The sequence below is a fragment of the Aythya ferina genome (genome assembly GCF_964211825.1).
Source record: "Aythya ferina genome assembly, chromosome: 5".
In the NCBI taxonomy this organism is placed as follows: Eukaryota; Metazoa; Chordata; class Aves; order Anseriformes; family Anatidae; genus Aythya; species Aythya ferina.
This window is the reverse complement of record NC_140301.1, coordinates 49755846-49773317: the sequence shown is the minus strand read 5'-3', so window position 1 is coordinate 49773317 and position 17472 is coordinate 49755846. Positions and strand designations below refer to the sequence as shown.

General features: G+C 41.2%; 1 protein-coding gene across 5 annotated transcripts; it reads left to right on the top strand.

The window, feature by feature from the left end:
* Window positions 1-1558: 1558 nt before the first annotated feature.
* Window positions 1559-16324, top strand: DDX24 (DEAD-box helicase 24). 5 transcript variants are annotated; one of them, XM_084520111.1, is made up of 9 exons: window positions 1559-1668; window positions 1937-2680; window positions 5546-5923; window positions 7388-7541; window positions 7927-8442; window positions 10603-10678; window positions 11261-11449; window positions 13279-13408; window positions 15154-16324. In XM_084520111.1, exons 2-9 carry the CDS (start codon window positions 1954-1956, stop codon window positions 15195-15197), a joined length of 2214 nt encoding a protein of 737 aa, XP_084376237.1. In that variant the 5' UTR covers window positions 1559-1668; window positions 1937-1953; the 3' UTR covers window positions 15198-16324. The 5 variants fall into 5 exon arrangements, with proteins under 5 accessions (XP_084376237.1, XP_084376233.1, XP_084376235.1 ...); XM_084520107.1 differs by having other exon boundaries at window positions 15150-16324; XM_084520109.1 differs by having other exon boundaries at window positions 13279-13412.
* Window positions 16325-17472: the final 1148 nt, after the last annotated feature.

Genomic DNA, 17472 nt, shown 5'->3' with positions numbered 1-17472 from the left:
ATAACCAGAATACTCCTATCCTCTGTAAAAATATCCCCATAATTACATTAAAAAGCATAATTCAGCATAGTTTTGCAAGTCATTATCCTGTTAAAACTTTCTTTCAGGACAGATCTACAAACTCTGGAACTATTTAAGGACAACATATCGGTAAGAACTCTACTGTCCACATTTTTTACTCTTTATTCAGAAGCCCACCACATCTAAATTTGAGAGTAACTTTTGCTTCTGAGAATTTTCTTTTGCTAATATTCAGTAAAATAAAAAGAGATAACGTGGAAAAAATCTAAACTAGTGAATTTTTCAGTGTTAAATTTGATTCTACACAACCTGGATGGAAAAATACTTTTCATGAAGAAATGCATTAAGACTGCTGAAACCCCCGTTAAACTTAGGTGGGAAGATCCAGTCACAGCTTCTACAGCTTGCTAGCTCTAGCAGTCATCAGTATCTCCAGTTCAGCACTACAGAAATAAGGTTCACAGGTTAAACTCTATCAAATTCTGCTCCCTGAACTCACTTCAGGACTCTCATTGGTTTCAACTCATTTCTTACAGAATATGAGGACAGAGCAGCAAAATTCATATGCTCTTTAGCATTGCTTATGAGTATGTGAATTGGAAATAGTTCCTCATATTATGCATTGGCAGAGGCGTTAACAATGGTTACTTGGATCTGAAACTGTCCTGGAAAACATTTAATGTGCTTATTTCTTTCCTTGGCCTTAACACATTAGGGGGAAAAAAGAAAAACACTTCCACTTTCCCATCTTGTCACACAACCAGGAAGCACCTGCAGATACCACAGAGAAGAAATAATTGTAATTGCTGCTGTAATTGCACTGTAATCCACCGCCCTAGTCTTGCCTACGTTGAAATCTCCCATTTTTCTCTCTTCCCCATGTCTCACAGCAAAGAAGCCGCTCAGAGCATCTGCCAATCTTTCAGCAGAAATAAAAATCTTCCATTATCATAGTCTGTAATTTGTGACGTCCTCTTCCTACACCAAGCTGAAGCCGCAAGGAGCACTGGATGACAGAGGAGGGAAGAATCACGCCGTGACCCCAGCAGTGTGCTTGCCTTGAGAGCTGTTTGCAGCTTTCCTCCCAGCCACGTTACTTCACCCACATTCTGAACAGGGAATAATAAAGAACGCAGTAACACACAACCGAGTATGAGTAACGAGGCTTTTATTGAAAGACCAACGCTGATGACATTCAACCTTAGGTGCTAATTTCAGAGTTGAAATTTAAGAGGCCCTTAGTGCATTATTTCTTGAACGAGCCGCATTAGGCACATCATGATGCAGAAATAATCCACGGAGGTGATGACTGTGTTTTGAAGGAAACCTTTCAGTGGCAGGAAGGTAAACACATTTTCCTCTCTCTCTGTCAGAGCTCCACCAGTGCGTCTCACCAAGCAGAAGTTAATCAAACAGCAGCACAGCCCCTAACGCGCCGGGGGGAGACGAACGCAGCCCCTGACAGAAACACGGCGGGGCCGCCCCCGCCTCTACCCAGCCCCGGTCGCCCCAGCGACGGCTCCTGCCCCGCGGCGCGCATGCGCACGCCGCCCCCCTTCGGCAGGGCGCAGCGGGCGCCGTGCAGTGACGTCACTGGGTAATGGCGGCGCCCGCGGGGAGAGCACGCGGCGGGTACCGGCAGTGACGGTAACGGTTCTAACGGCTGTAACGGCTCTGACGGTAACGGCGGCCGGGACGGGCCTGGGGGCGCCCGTCGTGCGCAGGGCCCAGGCCCTGAGGGAGCGCCCGGCCCCGCGGCGGGGCCGCGTCTGTCCCGTGTGCCTGCTGCTGGGACGGTTCCCTAAAACTAGAAGAATTATGCCTCGCATTCCCCCCCATTTTTTTAAATATTGTCAATGTAATCTTAATTCTTCTGATCTGACGCCTTAATTATTATTTTTTTTTCTCTTCTCAGTTTCTTTTTAGGTAAAAATGAAGGCCAAAAAAGGAAGGAGATTTACATCTTCCGTTAAACTGAAAAGAAAGGGTATTGCAGTGACAGGGAAATGGAAAACGGTGGAAATCGACCCCAATCTCTTTGCTGATGAACAGTTTCGAGATATAGTATGCCTGGAGGAACTTACGGAGTATAAGCTGGTAAATTCTAACAAAGTGGGACAAGTAAGTGGGCAGAAGAGAAAGGTTAAGAGTCTTTCAAACGGGAGCGAGGAGGAGGAAGAACCTGTCGTCCCTCCCAAAAAGAAAAAGAAAGGCAAAGATTTGAAAACCAAAACAGATACAAGTGATGATACTAATGCAACAGAAGTTGATGTGCCAGTTGATGAAGAGACGAGATGCGAAGAAATAATCGAAGGCACAAATTGTGAGGACAGTGGGCATACAGCTGGGAGCACTTCGAGCACAAAAAGTGCTGTGAAGAAAAAGAAAAAGAAGGTAGATAAAAATAAGACCTCTCAAGATCAGGAAGCTCTTCCATCAGTAACCACTTCTAAAAAACTCAAAAACTGGTCAACAGAAGTTTTATCTGCCTCAACTGATCACAAAGCTGATGTGTCCGCATGGAAAGACCTGTTTGTACCTAAACCAGTATTGAAGGCCTTGAGTTACCTGGGGTTTAGTGCTCCAACGCCTATTCAAGCACTAGCCTTGCCTTCTGCAATCCGGGATAACATGGATGTGCTTGGTGCTGCAGAAACGGGTATGAGTCCATTAAACTGGTAGTACGTGCAGTGAGTTTTCCATCTCCATTTTCAAATGCTACTTATTGTTAAGATTTTTATATGTAGGTTAAGGGTATGAGGATCCTGCGTATACAGTATATTAGTAATGGTTCGTGGTAAAGATGGAATATTTTGTGTTTGTCAGTTACTAAATTTTAATGCTCTACAAGGTAGAATGTGCGTAACTTTTAAGTCTCAGTGAGGTTTTATCTTTTGACTGAATTGTCTTTCTCTGGTCCTCCTCGAATTTTCTTATTTTAAGAGCTGCGAAGTGATGCATTACAAACAGCGGAATTAAGGAAAGAAACAGGGTCATAGTCCAACAGCATACTTTTTCTGGACGTCCCTGTCAAGGCAAGAGAGCCAGCCTTCTTTGGATCTGGTTTGGTACTGGCTTGGAGAAGCAAGTAAGAAAGACCAGGTGCAGAGCATTAATCACAGTGGGTATGGTCCAGTGTATCAGAGCATTATTATAGCAACACAGGCCCAGACAGTGCCCTTAATGTGGACTCAGGCTGTAAATTGTTAGTAGCTGCAGCCATTCTCAGTGCTTGTGCTCAGAGTATTACATAGTACTGCTGAAGTTAATGGAACAGTCTCTTGTCCAGGTTGTGACCAGCTCATGCCTTTTATCTTTGAGCATTGCTAGCCTTAGTGAAATCTGTTACAGCTTCTGTTTTACCTAAACAATATTATGAAGTCTCTGAACGTTACTTTCCCTCTAACTTTTTTGCTGATAACACCTTTGAAGTTTTGTCTTCTCTGACACTACAACATGTTTTTCCCATAAAAGATAAAAATAGGAAGCACAATTGCAAGCTGTGTGGCTTAAAGGATTCTTTTGCTCTCTTCTCATCTGTTCCAGTTGCCTTATCTCACTACTTGCCTTGTAAAGCCATTTACTGCTCTTGAGCATGAAGGTATAGTAACTAATTTAATAAGTTATGCAGTCATTTGCATTTTTAGTTTAATTAGAAGCCAGGCTGGTGTTATTAGGCTTTAATAAGATTAGATTAAGCCCCTCAGGGAGTGTTTTTGAAAATGGAACTGAAAAATTAAATGCTGTATTTGTGCTGCAGAAAGGTGCCATTTTGGCAGTGCTGGAAAACAAATCTCTCCCTAGCTGCGGAATGGAAAGCACAGTTAGTAACAGGTTGTGCTCTTGCTGTCTTAATTTTGCATAACCCTGAGCTAATAGGACTGTTTTGCTCATTTATTTTGCTCTTTTATGAGAGAATGCCTGGTTCCCTCTAGAGAGCCCAATGGGTCTCAGTGTTCCTGCAGAAGCTTAAGAGGAGATGTGAGCAATTGTCTGTTAAGAAAGTGCTGCAGGTGGGAGAATCTAAAACTCTCCCATTCTGTTTTCCACATCATGCATCTTCCCTCAGCGTTGGGCCTGAGGGAGGGCACTGGCAAATGAAAGAACTATTCTTCACCTTTCATTAGCACCGTAGGAGAGGATAGCAAGATTCTGATATGGTGGGGATCAGACACAGGAAATTTCAAGTCTTTTTTGCAGTGAAGCTAACTAGTTCTGTTCGTTACAATTTAATCATGGTGAAGAACTAGTGAGGTTTTGAGCTAAGAAAACTGCAAAAATTTTACGATGTAAAATTATTGAAGAGAGCATGCATTAGCTTGAGCTGTAGGATCTGGGGACTGAGATGCACTGTTCTAGTGTTGCAGGTGAGGCTATCGTATGTGATCTGTGCCTTGTGAAGATAACGTGGACTGTGAGGTGATTATTCAATATTTGAATGAATGTGGTATCTGTAGATTAGTTCTGAGTATTACTGCCATAATCTGGCTGGGTGCAGTGCTGACATTTGCACCAGACAGACTGCGTTGTATATTATTCAAGATCAGCATCATGTCAGGCTAATGGTACTAATACTAAGACTCTCCTCCAAGTAGACAAAATACTGTACTGCTGACTTTGGCAAACCACCGTGGGCTTGTAATACAGACAAATACCGCTCAAGGAATAGAGATGAGATTTCCAGAGGACTGCTTCCCAGCAGTGGCCTGCTGCAGGAGTAGTGTAATAGTGTATGGTGCTCTGCGTGCTTTTTTATGACTAATGAACTGATGTTTATGAGAACCTTAGCTGAGGTTGCTGTGCTATCAGGATTCTCCTAACATCTCTATTAGTGGCAGATAATTCAGAAGGGAGTATGTGTCAGGGATGTGACTCACAGTTTGGTGCAATGAACCCCAGAAATTATAGCTAGGGGAGCACTTCTTTTTCTTTGACAACCCCTTCTCTGTTGAATGCCTTACCTCTTTAAATCAGATGTATGTGTTTTGACTATAAAAATCTGAGCTTGTGATGGATCAGGAAATTAGAGGCTGGAGTATGTCAAAATACAGTTTTTCAGAAAGTGGTAAACACTACTACGAATTAAAGATGGAAGTGAATCCTTCGAGTACTTTCCAGTTTGTCCTTGGCCTCATTTGTTATTCCTTTATTTGCAGAACATTGATCAGAACTGTCAATTAGGGCATGGTATTCTCCTTACGGGCATACAGTTCTTTAAAAAGATCTTGGCTGCAACTGCAGCTTTTTAAAACTACTTTCAGAACAAATGAATCTGTCTGACCTGCTAGAAAAAAAATACTTATTCCCCAGGAAATATGTTATTGGTGACCTCAAGAAGATGTATGAAGGGAACAGGAGAAGAGATGCTATTGTTACAAGTTTCTGGTCTTCTAAAGATCAAGAGTTTGTGTGGGTTACAACTGTGTTTTAAGAACAGTGTGTGATTGGCTGTTGCTTTTCTCATCTTTTCAAATAACCTTCGTGTCTTGTCAGTCTGTATTAACGCTGTTTGTTTGTTTCTTAGGAAGTGGCAAAACGCTTGCATTTGCAATTCCTATGATTCACTCTGTGCTGGAATGGCAAAAATCAAACAGCTCAATGAGCAGAAATGACGGCGTTTCTAAAGAATCCCATCAGCATCATGATGAAACAAGATGGGAAAATGAGGATGAAGCAGAAAAACTAACCCATCAGCAGGTTGAAGATAGCGGAGATGAAGATGATGCATCATTTGCAACAGGCTGTGTGAAGGTGCTAGAAAATGATGAATTTGATTCTAGTGATAAGGGGCATGCTGTTGGTCTTCATAAAAAGAGACCTCTTTTAGGACTGGTCCTTACTCCCACAAGAGAATTAGCTGTGCAAGTAAAACACCACATCGATGCAGTCACAAAGTTTACAGGTATGTAGACCACAAGGGCTGTGTCCACTGGGTTTGGGGCTTGGCACAGGTGTTGAGCCAGAATGTGTGCCACAGTTTTTCGCAACATAAAATTGGGTGGCTTTTGGAGGGTTAGGGCTCACAGTCAGTAATATTTGGGAAATGCAACAAGATTGTTCAAAAAGATGCACATGGAAGTAAACAATGTGGGATACTTTGCTTTAAAATGTTTATTTGTACAAATAGCTATTGACCTGGGCTTTGGAAGCACAGAATCAATACTAGATACAAAGCCACAGTTTATATATAAGTATATATATTAAAAAAATAAAAATAAAATTTAAGGGTAGAAGGCTTTGCTACATTGTCTGACTTACCTGCAACAGCAGTCAAACACAGCATATTACTGGGTAGTATATTGATGAAAGGAATTTCATCTTGCTCCTTTCTCATCCAAACAGAGGTCAGCACATCTGTTAAGGGAATGAGTGAGGATGTGAAACTACTAAAGATGGGGAGAATAGAGAAGTAACTCCCCTCTTCTCAAACAGCAGCAGTTGTTTATTTACAACATCAACCGTAGGATATGGATTGCAGTGAACTGCTTAAGAGCATCTTCCTTTGGTGTCTACGTATCCTGCTGTGCTCATCAGTCTACAGCTGATTACAACACTAATTTTAACTCCTAGCCTAAAATAATCAATTTATGTCAGTACAGTCCTGACGGGATTGGTGCAATTTGTATATACAAATCTGCTGCCCAAGTGATGTGCAGTTGCTGTAGCAGGAGAGAAAATTTTGATGTGAGCTAGCTTTGTCTTAACATAAAGCTGTGCACAGTACTTGCACAGTAGCATTGAGTTCCTCATTTGTGTTGGTGTATCATCTGAAGAAGTAGGATGAAGTAAGCTATGTGTGGGGCCTGTGCTTCCCGAGCCAAATTTCTAGTACTTGAGCAAATTGCTTAAAACTGGCTTAGGGTTTCTGCACCACTCTGCAGTCCAGAGAACCATTAGGCAGTAACATCCTTGTTAAAAATGTTCCATAGCAAATGGGTAAGACAGGCCTTTCTTATTCTTAGAGGGACCTGCTGGTTATTCCTAACAGGAACTTGCTTGCTCGTACGGATATAATTGACAAAACAGGAGTTTCTGCAGTACAGGTAAAACAAAAAGCTAATGGCTGTGGAGGACCTACATGATTATTGCTGCTTTTGGAAGACAGGTGCACTAAAAGAAAGGCTATTATATGCACTAGGAGAAGGACTACTTTATTTTTAACATCTTCCTTTAACACGAATTTCTCTGCAAAGTTGACAGCATTGCCTTAATGTTGACAGTGCTGTATAGAAGCCCACAAATGTCCTGGCTGAGAGGCTTGATGCTAGTTGTGGTATAGACTTTTTTTTAACTCACTTCTCTGAGTGGATGTATATAAAGATATTCACTGATAAATTCAACAAAGGCTATAATTTATATCTTCTAGGCATTAAGACTGCAATTCTAGTTGGAGGCATGGCCGCACAGAAGCAAGAACGTGTACTGAATCGAAAGCCAGAAATTGTAATTGCAACCCCAGGCCGTCTGTGGGAACTAGTGAAAGCAAAACACCCACATCTCTCCAATCTTCGGCAGCTCAGGTAAAGGTGCTTTTAGACTAACTGCTGAATGCTGTAATGGGTGTCACTGCATATAGTGATTGCATTGACTAACTGATTAAGCAATTTAAACTATGTAAGATAAACTTACTTTATTGCCAGAGTATAGTGGTTAGTGCATAGTGGTTATGTGGAGAGAGGGAAATGTTAAAGTCAGTAACAAAAAACTTATTTTTCTTTCAGAAACCCATTTTTTCAGAAAGAAATGTGTAAGGCTGTTGTAGCTACCCTAGGATATCTATTGTTCCTTTGAGTTGTACATACAGATCTTTTCTTATGTGTTTATCAGGAAAGATTCTTTTGAAGTATATCAGATTTGTATTTATCCACACAACTCTATTTATACTGTAAGTTTTCTATTTGACAGGTGCCTTGTGATTGATGAAGCAGACCGAATGGTTGAAAGAGGTCATTTCTTAGAGCTGTCTCAGTTGCTGGAACTCTTAAATGATTCACAGTATAACCCTAAACGACAGACTTTTGTTTTTTCTGCCACCCTGACATTAGTCCATCAGACTCCCACAAGAGTTTTACAGAAAAAGAACGCTAAAAAAATGGACAAGAAGACCAAACTAGAAATGTTAATGGAAAAAGTAGGAATAAAAGGCAAACCAAAAGTGATAGACTTAACAAGGAAAGAGGCTACTGTTGAAACTCTGACAGAGACCAGAATCCACTGTGATACAAACGAGAAGGACTATTATCTCTATTACTTTCTTCTCCAGTATCCAGGAAGAACCATGGTCTTTGCAAACAGCATAGACTGTATAAAGCGCCTCAGTTCTCTCCTCTCAATCTTAAATTGTGATCCTCTTCCTTTGCATGCCAATATGCACCAGAAGCAAAGGTTAAAAAACCTGGAAAGGTTTGCTGAGCGAGAGAGGTAAGTTGATTGTTCTGCTTCTAGTAGAGGAGAAAAATCATGTAAAGAATGGGGGGGAGAAGAGAGGAAACAGCCATGTTACAAGAGAAGGTTTGGAGAGTTGGCTGGGGATGTAAGTCCCTGGTTCCTGAGCCAAAGTTACTGACAATGAAGGATGGGGTCCATAGGGTGGCTGAGGCATTCAGATGGATTGAGTTCAGTACAGGGGTCACCAAAATGGCTGAGAAGCCTCTGTAAGGGGAGGATGGGGGGCACTGGGCTTGTGTCACCTAGAAAAGAGGAGGCTTAGCATGGACCTAATGGCAGCCCTCCAGTGCCTTAGGGTAATCAAGAAGACAGCCAGGCTTTTCACAGTGGTGCATGGTGGGAGGATGGGAGACAACAGGCACAAGTTGAAATAAGAGAGCTTCAGACTGGGTGCAAGAAAGAGCTGTCTCTGTAAGAACAGACAGGCATTGGAGGAGACTTCATTCTTGGGGGGTTTTAAGGGCTTGATTGGATAAAGCCCTGAACAACCTGGTCACAGCCATGTAGCTCATCCAACTTAGAACACAAGATTGGGCTGGAGTCCTCCTGAAGTCCCTTGGAGTCTGAATTACTCAGGGATCCAGCGGGTCTTTATTGCTGAAGGAGTTGTCATTTACGCTGTTCTCATCTATATGCTTTTATAATCATGCTGCACATTCCCTCAGGCCCTCTACCTTAGCTCTACAGCTCCTGTAAGTTGGCTCCTCTCACAAAACTATCAAAAAGTAAATCACTTTTTGCTGGGTTATGCTTTTGCAGGTTTTCTTAGATGAATTAGCTTCCTGAGGGTCAAAGTATCATAGAGCAATGTGAAGAGGCAGTTGTGCATTTCAGCAGCAGTGGGCTGTCAGATTTGCCCAGGCATGCCTATTGGGTCATTTTAACAATGATTGTTTCCTTCTGGCTTTGAAACAGCCTTTGGGAGGCAGGTGTGTGTTCTCAACACTTCAGTAAGCAAGAAGCCTCACAGCTTAGTACTGGTGCAAAGTACTGCGTGCTGTCTGATTGTGCTGGAACGTGTACCACAGTAATAGACTCGGGCAGTGGAAGCAGATTGTATTGTCATGATAGATCTGCAGTATCCATTGGCAAAATGTAGTTTCAATAGCCTTGGTGTAGGCCAGGCTGAGCATTTTCAGATTTTCAAGGCAAGAAGCAACTATAACAACTATAACAAGGCAAGAAGCATCTATAACGGCCTCTTGCAGAATGCACACCATGGAATTTTCTGTTTATTTCTGCTTTGAACCTTGTAGCCATAGGGTATGCAGTCAGATGCCATAAAATCTTAACAAATTCATGCTACCTACAAATAACTCTTTTCAGCTGCTGGGAGGGTTGCTTTTTTTTGTTTTTTTTTTTTTTAATGAACAAATTGCTCCATACCCTAGGCAGACTTCTGTCTCTGTAACAGTCTTTTATATAAAAGAATGACTTTTCTGAGGAGTACTTTATTTCTAGGGGTGAAGGGAAATACTAATTATTAGAACAGAATAACCACCTTATATTTCTAGTTTTTAATTTATGTAAAGAAATTGAGTATGACTTGGTAGAAGACACTTCAGCCCCCAAAAGTGTTAATTAAATCTATAATGTTAATAATAAGGTGATTTTCTCAGCTGGTGAAATGTGTAATAGCCTTTATGTCCTGTCAAAAGATAACTGTCGTTAATGCTATTGTCATACCAAACTAATGATATTTTTAAATCCAGTCTGGGCAGAGCACTGAAAAAGGTACTGAGGGAGCGCTTTTACTCCCCCCTGCCAAGGGGTTGGATATGGTTGGTGAATAGTGATTTATGCTATTTCCTGTGAATTCCTTAGAATAAAAGCTTAGGAAAACAGGATACAGCAAGGTAGGGAATTTCATTATTAGAAACAGAATGAACCTGCTGAAGGTAACATTTATGTTATTTCTTTTACTGTAAGAATTTCTGTTTCAAGACGGCCTGTAAGGTAATATTGGGTATCATTTTCTGTAAGGGCAAACAAATAGCGTATTTCTAGCAGATGATATAGTACAAATTTATTCCTTAAATTGCTGTGGTAGAATTCAGGGTCATGTATTATACATTTCTTGGCAGATGGTTTACTCTTCAATTTTATGTTCATTAAATATTATCACTTTCTCAGCTGTGTCCTCCTGACAACAGATGTTGCAGCTCGTGGTCTTGACATTCCCAACGTGCAGCATGTCATCCACTACCAGGTTAAATGTCTTTTGCTTTTACTATATTGGTTTTGAGTAAGTTTCTTTTACTAGCAACCCAAAGACTATAAAGCTCTGATTCTCAGTCCTGTGTTAAGAGTATAAGGATTTAATCATCTTTAATTAAACTGTCCTGTAGTGCTTTGTACCACTGATACAGTGACTGTCATTATAAATGTGTGATTATATATAAGAAATGACATAACAGATATGATTCTCCTTGCTTTTTTCTTAACTTTGAAACCCAGAGGTGTCACATGACTCACCCTTATAGCTCTTCTTTGAGGATACATACACGCATACATTTTTTTCCTGCTTTGCAAATGAAATGTCAGAGTCAGAAGTTAGGAGAAGACTTCCTGGCATAATCTGTTACAAAAATACTAGGCCAGGTAACAAAAAGTGTCCCAAGGCAACATCTTTCACACTTACCTTCAGCTGTGTTACATGCAATGTGCCATGTGCATATAAAAAGCAATTTATCATAAGGCCTGGTACTATGTGGCAGTCTCTTGGCCAAAGAATGACAAGCTGCTGGTAAGCTCCCTTGGCCAGCTTCATCATTTGTCTGATGTTTTGCAGGTCCCTCGCACTTCTGAGTTGTACGTACACAGAAGCGGCAGAACAGCCCGAGCTGCCAATGAAGGCCTTAGCTTATTGTTGATCGGCCCTGATGACTTGATCAATTTTAGGAAGATTTATAAAACCTTGGAGAAGAGTGAAGAGCTGCCATTTTTCCCAGTTGAAACCAAGTATATGACTTCTATCAAGGTAAAGAAACATCAATCTGTTTGCAGCCTGAGTAGTTGCTTACTTGCTTGCTTACATTACTGCATTGCCCATCACGTTCTTTCCAGGTTTCAGATGAACTTTACTCTTCAGGACCTGGATTTGAAAAATCACATTTTATCTTTTTAAACCAATATTTGTTGTTTCTCCTCAATAACTGGCCCAAGAAAAGTGTTCAGACATAAACAACACTTATATTTGTCTTGCCTGTCATTGCATAGAGCTTCTCATGACTAGATTCCCAAAAATAGTACAGGGAGGTGTGTATGCTTGGTGGCTGGGAAGCTGGGATGTTAAGTTGTTTAAAGTCTCTGTTAGGAATACATGTGTACTAGAACAGGATCTTCAGTGGGGTTTGGCTGCCATTGAACCTGGTCAGAACCCGGTATGTTTCCTTTTTTTAGCCAAGGAGAATTCAGTAACTCCCAAGATGTACAGTGGTTAGGATTTACAAAACAGTACATTTCAGAAAGCAATGTTTCTGCTTACTGAAAAAATACCTTGTTTTGAGAGTGCTCTTGCAGGGGTCCCTTCGGCATTTCTTCATGAGTAGCTCTTGGCAGTTTTCATGCTCTGTCAATTAATGGGCAGGTAAATGTTTTTCCCACACTTAAATTTTCCTGCTATCATCTCACTCTCTTCTCTCCATAATAGTGCTCCTTTCCCCAGGTAAGGTGTCTTTCTAATTGTAATTACAGAACTCTAGCCTCCTAGGGCCTTCGCATGGTCAGGTGTCATTTACACTTTGCCCTTGGCTTAATCACAAAGCCCTTGTAATTGGGACTCATAGTGCTGCTAGTTCTTTATGTCTGTCCATTTTGCACTCTCTTCCCTGGTTCTGCCTGCCTTCATTCAAGTTGTAAAAAATCAGAAGGAATTTCACACTTGAAAGGAATAGAATTGGCGAACCATGGTAGAGAAAAGACCAAAAAAGGACTCAAATTTAACAAAGATGGAAAAGCTATTTAGAATTCCTTGTAATGATCTTAGGAGATGTCATTGACTTGTTTTATTAGTCAATTACAAGTTTAATTTCTTGTTTCTGCTGTTTTAATTGTTTTCGCAGTTTCGGGTGGTGCTGTAACTGTGCAGCACCCAGCTATTCATTTGGGCTCGTAAGGGAGTCCTACACACAGTTTTTGTGCAACCGCAGGCACATTCCAAACAGCAGAAGTTGTTGCTAAGTTGATTTATTATTTAATGTCAGTGCAGATTTTCTTTCCGTAACAAATTAGCTATTTAAGACAGCTTGGCCCAGCTGGGAGGCTGCAGGTCAGGTTAGGTTTGCTGGACATCTTCATTCCACATATGAGCAGCTGGAAAGAGGGATGGAACATTTTGTCCTATGCCTAAACAAAGTCAGGTACATTTTTGAAAATGTGTGTGACCTGCAGGAACTTGGTTCTTCAGACTAGCATGAAGCTAGTGGCTGTCCCCCATTGCTGAAACTGGTAACTTTTAAGATCCAGCTATACTTGGAAATGATTGGTGATCTGTCCCTGATGTCTCTGAAGTGTTTACAACAATTCCTTTAAAGAATGAGGTGCTAACATTCAGTGATGTTTAGAAGTTGAGATATTTTAGGAGTCAAATTCAGTCATGGATATCTGAAGAAGGAAAACGCTTTGGTAAATGACATGTCTGTATTACATAGGCTGTCAGCTGGGACAGCAGTAGGGAACAAACACATCTGTCTCTCTGCATGGCTGACACCTCAGTTGCATTGTAATGCATGTTTTCAAACACAGATTCTGCTGGAGTCCACCACATTTAAACCCGATTGAAATGTCTGCAATGCGCTTTTGTTGCAGGAGCGGATGAATTTGGCACGGCAGATTGAGAAGGCAGAATTTTTCAATAGCCGAGCAAAGCAACACGATTCTTGGCTCCAGCAAGCTGCAGAGGCTCTTGAAGTTGATCTCGATGACGACCTCCTTATGGGCAAGTAGTAATGCTTGTTATGGGTGTGCTCAGTTAGTCCTGTATAGCACTGGTGTCCAAAAGGAGTGCCACCGTGGCAGAAGAACTTTTAAACCCTGCAGGGCATAAGGGGAAGTAAAGCAGTGTTACTTCTCAGTATGCGGCATTGCTAGTGTTTTCAGGATGGTTGTGTAGTAGTGCTGCAGTGAGGGAATGAGTTGTGGCAAGACAGACAAGTCTACGCAACATAGGATAGCTTAACTTGTGGAACCTTTTAAAGGTATTCTAATGGTTCAGTATGTCCTGTGGGAGTCTCTTCCCCTCTGTGTCAAAGAAAAAGCTATTTATCTCCTCCTGTTCATTTCTCCCATCCCCCTGTAGTCAAGCAGCAGGACAGGAGCCAGGCAGTGCTGTGGAGGAACACCCAGGAAACGCTGGCAAATACCAAAAATTATGTTAGCCTTATGTGGGTTGAATTGTGTGGGCTAAGTGTCGAATAGTGGTATGCAAGTTGTTGAGGTTTCAGTTGGTGTGTTAGAACTATAATATTTTCTTGTACTTTAAGATTAAATATTCTGCAGGCTGTGCCTGAGGGAATACATAAAGCTGTGCAGCTACAGGTGCCTATTAGTTGAATGCCATGAAGCTTTGCACTCCTTAGATGGACTGTTAAATGCCGCACTGTGTTCCAATTTTAGGAGCTGAAGGTATAATTTCCTACCAGTCCAGAAGGTGTACTGAATGGAGTTGCTGCCTGGGTCACTTCAGCTTAAGCTGCCTCTATCCTGGTAGCTGCTTAATGCAGAGATGCCTGAACCTTAAAGCGTGTTCAGATATATATATTTTCCCCCTTCTTTTGTCCATAGACTAGCTTGTTTTCTACCACTTTGCAAGCAAAGACTAATCAGATCTGTCCAAACTGTTCAGCAGTGCTCTCAGATAATTAGCACCCTGTCTGTTTTGACATAATCTGAGTATTCTGTACTTTGAGATAAGTTTCAAAACAGCACAACTAATGCAAGTTAGTTGCAGCTCTTCAGTGAAGCACTTTGTAATTGCCACCCAGAATCTTGCCAGATTCATGCAGTTATTCAGTCTCCAATTCTTCCATAGCTTGTTGGAAACAAATGAAAGTCTTAGTCATACTTCCCATAAATAAAAGGCTTCTTACATTGTTACAAAGGATGTAGTAATGTCCTTTCAATTTACATTACAGATAACCTTAATTTCATTTATTCCCTCCAGATCAGACTTCTGATCCTGTGAACTATCTCAGGTCTCTTTTGTGCCCTTCCTTCTACGCTATTAAATCTGGCCATCTCATTGTTTGTTTTTTTTTATGTATAAGGAAGAAAGGGCTTCCCACTTAACAGGTGTTGAAATGAGGCTCACATAAGGTAACAACTTACAGAGGAGAAGTTTCTGCCAGAGCTGGAAACCCTTGGTTAATATTTTGTCTTCTCGACCCCTTTTCTTTTTGTTCCTGAGAGAATGCTCTGGGTTGCGAGTCAAGTGAATGATTTAGCAGAATGTTACCTAGGATAGAGCTACTCAGTCATGTTTATTCTTACTTGTTTTTCTTGTGGACAACCTCAGGTGATCTAGAAATGTCACAGATGACTGGAAAACTTCATTGGAGTTGAGCGGTTTTGTTGGAGAGAGATTTGTAGCAGTAGGGGCAGATGCTAAAGGCAGATGAAACAGGCCAGTGCAAGTTCTTCTGTTTTTGTAACATTCTGTATCTTTGATTTTCCTTCCCAAGGAAGAAAAACTAGTGAGCAAGAAGAAAGCCAGAAGCAAAAGATGCTGAAGGGAATGAAGAAACAACTGAAACATATGCTGTCCCAGCCACTGTTCAAAGTCTTTATGAAAACCAAGTACCCAACACAGTCTGGAAAACTCCTCCTGCCTCAGACCTCAGTGGGCAGTTCAGAATCTGCTTTGGGTACCGTGTCTAAACAACAAGCCAGGAAGAATAAATCAAAAAAAAATTAAATCAGATAACTAAGCAAGATCTCCTGCTGTGATGGAATCAAGGACTAGTCTTATCAAGGCTGATAGTTCTTATGCAGGAGCTCAGCTAGAAAACACGTAGTATCAAGGGATGATTCCTGTGTCTTGGTTGTGCAGGCACACAGCAAAATGTTGATCTAAAGGGCACTGTTAACGTGTGATTAGTTACTCTTGAATCCCGTCTTCAGTCTTATTTTCTGACATCCTTTTTCTTACTGTCCATATTAATAGAATTTAATTAGTTTTGAGATAGTTCTGTTCATTGCTTCTTTTTATAAGGCAGGTGGAAGTACCGGGTAAAACTCACTGTGGACATACTCTAATGTAACTTGATTTGAATTTTAGTGTTATTAAAGGGGAAGGTAGGCTTTATGTGGGGGACAATCTGAGCTGGTGTTAATGGCAGATTTGGCTGTTACTGCAGTCAGTTCAGTGAGAAAGGCAGTAAATACAGGTAGTGTTACCAGGAAGGCTAGAATTGTAGTTATGTGAATCTGTCCCAGTTTGCTTCCCCCTCTGATACTGTTTCTCAGTGCTGTTATCCACTGTGTCTAATTCCATTATTCCTTTAGTTACTATGTTTAAGAATGTTGGAAAAAAAAACACAAGGTGGCAGTAATCCAGGACTGACCTTGGGAGATATGCCATCCAGGCAGACTTTTCAGGAATGAGTGTTGCTATTCAGCATGTTATTAATTAGTATCTCAAGTTAAGTCTGTTTGAAAACATGTTTGAATCATGACCTTTTTCTGTTGGAAAAGATGATGATATGAAATGTCACTTATGAAGAGCGTTTCCTGATGATTGTACTTCTGAATCATTTTATCCTGACCTGGGCAAATACTTTCTAAAAATGTTTTTTAAACTATGTAAGAAAATCGTATTTTGAATTCTTGTTAAATTATATTTGGTATAAAACCCAAAGTCTGTGTCTGCTTTCAATTCCTTGGAATTTCTAAATTTCTCATAGTTTTCCCTTTGCATTTAGCAATCGAGGAGAAGAAATTCAGGGGAGAAGCACCCAAAAGGTAAGACACAGCAGTGACATCTGTATTGATGGGAGCACAGAAAACAGTCACCTGCCAGCTCTAGACTGAGCGAAGTTTTTGTGTCTTGTATTGAATCATTGTGACTGCCCTGCTAGGAGGCAACAACTGACTCAGCTAGTCAAAGAGAAATTTACCTATGGAGTTAAGTGTCTCCACCAACCACTTGTTGGTTTTGGGAGAGTAGGAAGCTCTTTGCTCTTTCATCTTTATAAATAATTGACTCTCCTGCTCCCACCATCTCTGGCAGGGGCTTTTCTCTCACTTGCTGCCTTGCATTACTGAAGAAGAGATGTGACAATCATAAGCGTACAGAGCTTATCAATTTTATATGAAGCTTTTCTGGCAATACACTTCGTCTGATGTCCTTTGGGGGGGGGCGGGGGGAGACGTTGTAAGGCTCTTTATCCTTACCCATGTGAGAAGACAAAACATCTTTGCAGTCTCTGTGACATCTGAAAAACTACAAATTTAAAGAAAGCATCTTGCAAGGAGATCTGAAAAAATGAAACTGAGCAAAGGCGAGCATGCCCTGTGTCGTTCTTTTTTTTTTTTTTTCTGTACCATTTTAATCAAGTTTTTAAGCTATGGAAAGAAAATGTTCATTGCTTTTTGCATCCCTGAAGGACTGAAGAATAGGTGGGCCTTTTATGTGTCTTGCAATACATTTCTGCCTGCGATTCATCAGACAAAATCAAGGCCGAGTCCTGACACTAGAGCTCTGCATCCCTCCCTTGTCTGAAAATCTGCATGAGGTGGAACAGTTTGGCAATTTATAATTCCACATGATGACAGGAAGAACTGAACTGGAGGATAATGAGAGTATTCTTCTCCATCATTGCTGTGAAGTTTTTCAGCTGCTCCTGTTTCCTTGTGCTTAACAGCCTAGTTCACACACCCACCCCTCCGTCTGGCCCTCAGCCCACTGTCTTGCTAAGTCTCCCCAGGATGGAGCATGATACCTCTGCCTTCCTCCTCACCTTCATGCTTGCCTATGGCATGCTATGCTGCTGGTTTTCTCCCACA